The sequence below is a fragment of the Condylura cristata genome, unplaced genomic scaffold (genome assembly GCF_000260355.1).
Source record: "Condylura cristata isolate star-nosed mole 26May11 unplaced genomic scaffold, ConCri1.0 scaffold00008, whole genome shotgun sequence".
Lineage (NCBI taxonomy): Eukaryota > Metazoa > Chordata > Mammalia > Eulipotyphla > Talpidae > Condylura > Condylura cristata.
In genome coordinates, this window is record NW_004567109.1 from 44,752,092 (window position 1) to 44,759,145 (window position 7,054).

The window sequence follows — 7,054 nt, forward strand, 5'->3', positions numbered from 1 at the left end:
CCCCTGAGCCTCTGGCCTGTACCCCAGTTCTGTATGCACAAATAAATAAATCTTTAAAAAAAAATAGTAGTAATATCCAATTAGGAAAAAAATTGGAAGACTAGTGATCAAGCCCTATTCATTTAGAGAAAGAGTAGTCTAGGCATCAGGAATGTCAAAGTCTAAGATGCTGAAGCAGGATATTTCCTAGATCCTTTGAAGACTACCCAATATAGTGAGTATAGGGAGTATCATAGGATATGCACTTGGAGAGTTGGACACACAGTGGAGAATCGTGTAGACCATTGTTAAGACTTGGACTTTAGTCTGAGTACTTTGGGGAATAAAAGAGTGTTTTTTACTTTGAACAAATGAGTGATAGATATCATGTGACTTATATTTAACAAATCACATGGGCTACTGGTAGAGACTATAAAATGTGGTGGCGGGTAGACGAGATGGAGACAAAGAGACCAGTCAGAAGGTCATTGACTAATTTATTGTAGTAAAGAGATGAGGTCCCTGGAAAATAGGAAGAGAATGGTGACAAGCAGTTTGGTAGTAAAGAGTATATTTTGGATGGAAACCAGATAAATTGGTTCTTGTGTGAGTATGAGTAGAAGAGGAATTCTTGTTTTTTTTCTTTTACTACTGTGTTCCCCTCTCTACTGAATTAGTCCTGTCAATATACAAACATGCTGTTATATCTTCTGTTTAAAAAATTTCTTCCAAAAATAGACAACCTCGAGTGGTATTTGGAGTTCACATTCATTGGAATAGGGATGAATTATGGTGGTGGGGAATAATTTCAGGAATAAAATGAGAGGTTAGGAGTTGAGTTTTGGTCAAATAAAATCTGAGATACAACTAAATATCCACATAGAGACACTGCATAGATATAAGTGCTTGCATATTAAATTCTAGAGTTCAGCAAGCAGACTTATCCAGAGATGTAAATCAGGTAGGGAACATATAGATGGCATTAAAACTACAAGACTAGGTGACATCACCAAAGGAGTAAATGTAGATTTCAAAAAGAACTAATTACAGTGAAGGAAGAAGTTCCAATTTTTAGAATATTTTGGAAAATGAAGGGATCCATCAAAGTAAGCTGATATGGAATAGCTAGAGAGTTGGGAGAAAACAGAGAAAGTTGTTTGTGAAGAATGTTGGAAGCCAAATAAAGAAAGCATTTTAATGAGATGGGGTTAATTAAAAGGTGGTGTTAAATCAGGTAAATGTGGATTGAGAATTGGTGTAATAGTGTGGAGGTCAGAGGTATCATTTGGAGGAAATTGTAGTAGGAATAAAAGCTTCAATGAAAAGCAAAAGAGAGGATATATACACATTGAATACAGATTATTCTTTTTGAGCAGAGAAAGCAGCAATGGGGAAAGTTCTCAAGGAGAGAACTTTTTAGATGGAAAATACAACAGTATGTTTTTATATTGACAGCTAATTTAATAGAGAGGGGAAAACAGTAGTAATAGAAAAAAAATGTCTGGAATAATGTGCTTGAGTATGTGAGAAAAGATAAGATCTAATGATATCCAAATGGGTAGGTTTCCAGAGTTCAGTCATGGTGTATCCTGGAGGCCAATAGACAGGAAACTGCCCAGTGGTCAGGTAGAGGACTGCAGAATGCAATGAATAAGGGAATTCCTCTTAGAGGAAATAACCCAGATTGATTATTTTCCGATGTCAGGCACCAGAACCTACTGAATATACTCCTTGCTTCTATATGGTGGGATTTTGCTTTCTGATTTTTCTAGCACCATTTCCCATTGTGGAAATGGATAGAAAGACTTCCAGATTTCCAGATCTCCCAGATGGAAAGACTGCATCACTCATTGATCCTGGGCTTTGGGTTAAAGACAGTAGTACATGTTACTAGAGGTTGTCTATCTTTGGAAGAAGGGTGTTCTGGGTGAGGGAGTAACTAACAGTGCATTGACATTTGTTCCTCTCCCTCCATTTGTTTTATGGAACAGGAGGGGTTGCTTAGCCCAAAATTACTTAATACATTGCTTGATTCTTTCCTCTTTTTATTTAGGTGTGAAAATACAAAACAAATATGTCTATGGCATGTAAATAAACATGCAACATATGATACTTTTTATTCAACACTTTCTCCCAAGCAGGTGCTTTATTTACTTATCCTCTCTGTTTCTTGCTGGCAGCAGGATGAAGATGACAGGACCTTATAAATGGAAGAGCCAGCAGAATAGAGAAACTGGTGGGGAGTCACCCACTGTCCATAAATGCTCACCTTATACTATTATATAATCAGAAATAAACCTTTGTTAAATTGCTGGAAAACTGTGGTTTATTCATTATAACTGCTAGTTTTATTCTTTCTAAAACAATACTAATTTTGAGAAAAACGTCTCCACTTATTTGGACTACAGTTCGTTTATAAAAACAGGTGGTTGGACAAGATACATCAAGATTCCTTACCACTATTCTAAAATCATTAATCCTTGATTAGTTTTTTGATTGCATATGAACAAACATGAGCTCATACTTATGTCACCCCATGAGCTCATACTTATGTCACCCCACCTTCCATAAATTCATCATTAACTACATGCACACAGAACCCAAGTGGAGCTTCTAAATTCTTTTATCCAAGAATGACTGAAATTGCTAATACCGTCAGGGAATCATACTTTCCTTACCTGTGTGGTGGGGCACTGTAGGTTTACCATCACAGAGGGACTAGTACAGCTGAGCAGGTTATAGTAAAACAAAATGGTCTTGTTTCTGTTAAGAAAACAACATAATATAATCTTGTTTTAGTGACTGAAATTGTTCCAAATAATTTGAGATCCTGATTATTTCTCATAGTATGATCTTTAGAAATTGTATTTACTTTCCCTGACTCCCCATTAAGTTGCCAGACATTTAAAGCACCTTTTTGTAATAGGAAAAAGTTGAAAACTGTCCAACAGGGAATGAGTTAAATAAAAGAATTTTCACTTCATAAAGTAGAAGATTATACTGCCATTGAAACTATTTTTGAAGAAAATATTTAATGGATAGTGAAAGTCACAATATATTAATTTTTGGAAATGGGTCACTAAAGAGCATTAAAATATAATTTGATTTAAAGTTTGCAAAATATTGTAACATGTGCAGAAAAATAACTGTATATGATTATTTTTGCTTAATGTTCGTAGATTCACTGAAAAAACATGTATTACTTTGACACTTGTACAAAAATCAAAAAATTAAGAAAGATTCTCTTTGGTTCAAAATTATGACCTATGTTACAGTAACAGGACAGGTCAATGTTCACTATCAGAAGCACCAAGTAGAGTATTAGTTTGCAGTTTGGCAAGTCAAGGCTTCATTTTGAATCTCAATTTCATCATCAGTTAAATGGGGATAATATCAACCATACCTACTTCATTGTGGTGTTTGGAGGACATAAAATAATGTACATTGGACTCAAGACAAGTTTTGTTCAACTTATTATGTATAAGTAAAATTTGTATGTCAGTTGAAAATCCTGATTCTTGGCTCATTTTCAACCGTTGACCGCTCATATCTTCAATTCTCTCCTGTTGATTGAACACAGCCCTACACATTCAAGAAGAATTTCCCAGCACTGTTTCAAGTCTCAATTAATCATGACTAAATTAGCATCCAATGTATGAAATAAGCTGCTCAGTAATACTGAATCAGAATCATGAAATAGGATACAAGTCTGAAGATAGAGTAAACCCTTCACAAAAATAAGTGGGTTATATCATTACATCATTTCTAGCCCCTTCGTGCCTCTGTCCACATAAGTGAAACGCTAGCAGGGGCAGTTGGGTTGGAAGTAATAGAGTTGACAAGCTACCATGACCACAGTTAAAAGAATTTTCTAGCCCTTCCTCATTGAGAGTGTGGGTTATCTCATTCCAGTTCCAAATTACAGAGTATCTGAGAGAGCTTCTTAATAGAGATAGAGGATACCTGTAAGAAAGGTAGGCTAAAACCTCCTTTTCCAAGTAGAAACCTCTTTTGTGTTGCCTCTGCTTGTCAACCCTTGGTTTCCATTTTAGCAGGGGGAAATGAGACCCAAAAAGATTAGAAGAGCCTTTTAAAAATCACTGAAGCAGAAAGAGGGTATCAGCCTGTCGTGGAAGGATGTGAAGTCAAGTTAAGTTAAGTGGTACTATGCCTTCTAGGGGTACTTCTGACAATCAGGGGCTACAGGTGAACCATGAGTGATATCATTGAGGAATTTGGGGGGGCAAGCCAAAGACAATCTCTCAAGTCATGGATCTTTTCAGTGAGGATATTGTTAGAGATTTATACTTCTGCCCTGGGAAATAGCCAGCCTTTGGATGCTTACCCCAAAGCAACCAAATAAATAGTCATTTACAACTTCACTGCAGAACTATAAGTAGGGACTAGGATTATGGCCAAGAAAGTAAGATACTCTTCTTCCACCACTCAGAATCAGAAGAGGGAATAGAAAGGAAATAGCAAACCAGGCTGTTTCTCCCAATGTAAGTTCCTTTTCAGGCCTAAGCCAAGCAATTAGAGACATGAGATAAGATTTTGAATTGTAATATACTAAAATTCATCACCACAAAAAGTATATGAAATCTAGGGGATCTGCCCATGTAAAAGTGAGGAGGGTTGTTGAAATAGCACTGTTAAAAGCAAAAATAATGGGAAAATAATCTCATGTCATGTTTATAACCCTAACAAGTCCAAATAGCTCAAGAATTTATCTGTTATAAATTCCAATCCTCCATATCTATCTGAAGAACAACAACAAAAGAATACTAATAAACCACCAATTCAAAGGGATATATGCACTTCTATGCTAACTACAACACTATTTATAATAGCCATGCTATGAAAACCACCTAAGTGCCCAACAACAGCTGAATTGATAGAGAAAATATGGCATATACACACAAGGGAATACTACTCAGCTATTAAAAAGGTTTTTTTTTTTTTTTTAAACATCCATATGGAGATGAAATTGGAGGGGATTGTGCTGAGCAATATAAGACAAAATGAGAATGGTAAACAGAATGATTCCAATCAGATTTGAAACATAAATAAAACAAAGAAGCAGAACAAACAAACAATAGAAATCCAACAGCAGAATTGATGCTACCAGAAGGGGAGAGTAAAAGTGGAAAGTACAGCTGGGAGGGGCTCATTGGACTATGGTGGAGAGTTACTGATGCCTTGGTGGTGCAAAATATACAGTTGGTGTGGCAATATACAGGTGAAGAGATGGGAACCTATACCTCTAAAATATATACGTTGTTACAAACAAATGCTATCTCAATAAAAAATTAAAGACCAAATAAGAAAATAGTGCTAAATAAAACCTACATTTAATACACGAATAAAACTGCTGTGCTAGACAATAGAAAAAGAAAAATCTGCTCATAAACTCATACACTAGATGCACAATGATACTTCATTGTTGCATATGAGTCAGCTTGACTTTTCACCACCCAAGCAACTATAATATATCACTCACATAGTCTTATAATACATGTGATTCAAATTTGAACCTAAATAAATTAATACATTTTTTTATGTCATGTATCATTGGCATCCCTTAGGAGTAGTTAAAACTGTGACTGGTAAATCTATTAAGTTCAAGAGTAAAAACTGATTTATGAATTGCAAAATGTTACATATACTCAAGTTATTCACCAGATTATGTTATCCTCATCAGTAAGGATTATACCTTACTTATCTTTATACTCATTCTCACCTTGCCAAAACTTAGCCAAACTTGGCCCATTCCAGGTACTTCTCAAATGTTTCATAATGAATGAGATCAATTCCAGAGTATACTTTTTCAAAGTCATAGAATCCACCCTACTTTTTCATCACAAATCTATACTGATTGTGTAAGAGTCTATCAGATATCCTTACATTTTATTGGACCTCTGATTCCATAGCTACAAAGTAAGCAGTTATAGTTGCAACAATTCTGAGAGTGACTGAGAAATTCATTATTTAACTCGAATTGTATTTCCATCAAAAAATAATAAAATACACAACTGCAAACTACAAGATGACACAATGTGCACTTTAAGCCAATCTCTTCTTCCCTTATACTGTTTGAAAGAAAAGATGAAAATCAAACAGGAACAAGCCTCACCACACCAGTTAACCATTTGAAGGATGGAAAGCTTGTATAGGAGAGTTTAACAATTTCTGGAAGATGGAGAGCAGACAAGAGTGTGTTGAGGGACAAATGCACCATAGAGGATGGGACAAAGTTTGTTTTTTAGAAGTCATGTGACATCTTGTACTCAAGAGTTGACAGTAGGAAGCATGGGTCAAAACAAGATGAATTGAAGGTTTATGTATAAACTACAGAGAAATTCAGCACCTCTGAAATACACCGAATCCTTACACTTAGATTCCAAGCATTCAGGTCCTCCCTGGTGGCACAACAGGTTAGGGCACAGCACTGAAAGCTAGCGAGGTGATCCACATGGCTCAGCAGACCTCTCCTGACCCGCCTGCTGCTTCCCTCAGCAGTGTACTTCAATGATCTGCATTCTGCACCCCCACTTTGTCTCTTATGAATTCTCTCATTGCTCGTGCACCTCTGGCCTATACCCCAGTTCTTTATGCATAAATAAATAAATCTTAAAAAAAAAAAAAAAAGAATCCTAGCATTCAGGCAAAAACTGAGCAGGCCTATTCTGTTGTGTGAACTGAAAACTGCATTGGCTTTTGCAGGACTTGGCTCCATAGTTAATGTCCATTCATATTCTCGAATGTTTAATGTGAATGTGTGTGATAGTTTGCCAACAGTTCATGCTTCTGTAGTGTGGTCTTTCAACCAACACAGTCCATCACCCCATACAGAGCAAAGATCTTCCTAGAAAACCAACCTATTACACTGTGTCACTAGCAGCAGAGCACACTTACACATGTGGTCTGATTCTTCCTTCTTCAGTTAAAATGGATAATCATGAAATATCAGGTATGTAAGAAGAATATTAAAGTAAACAAACCTGATATTGGATAAAATAAAAATAATTTAGGGCCCTCCCTGGTGGCGTAGCAGGTTAAAGCACTGCACTAAGAC

General features: G+C 36.1%; 1 protein-coding gene across 1 annotated transcript in view; it reads right to left on the reverse strand.

The window, feature by feature from the left end:
- SLC44A5 (solute carrier family 44, member 5) overlaps window positions 1-7,054 on the reverse strand; it is a 52,562-nt gene that overhangs the window by 35,324 nt on the left and 10,184 nt on the right. The window contains exon 2 of the mRNA XM_004679128.2: window positions 2,658-2,742. Within this exon, the coding sequence (XP_004679185.1) occupies window positions 2,658-2,687 (30 nt within the window). The 5' untranslated portion in view covers window positions 2,688-2,742. The remainder of the gene's footprint in view (window positions 1-2,657; window positions 2,743-7,054) is intronic.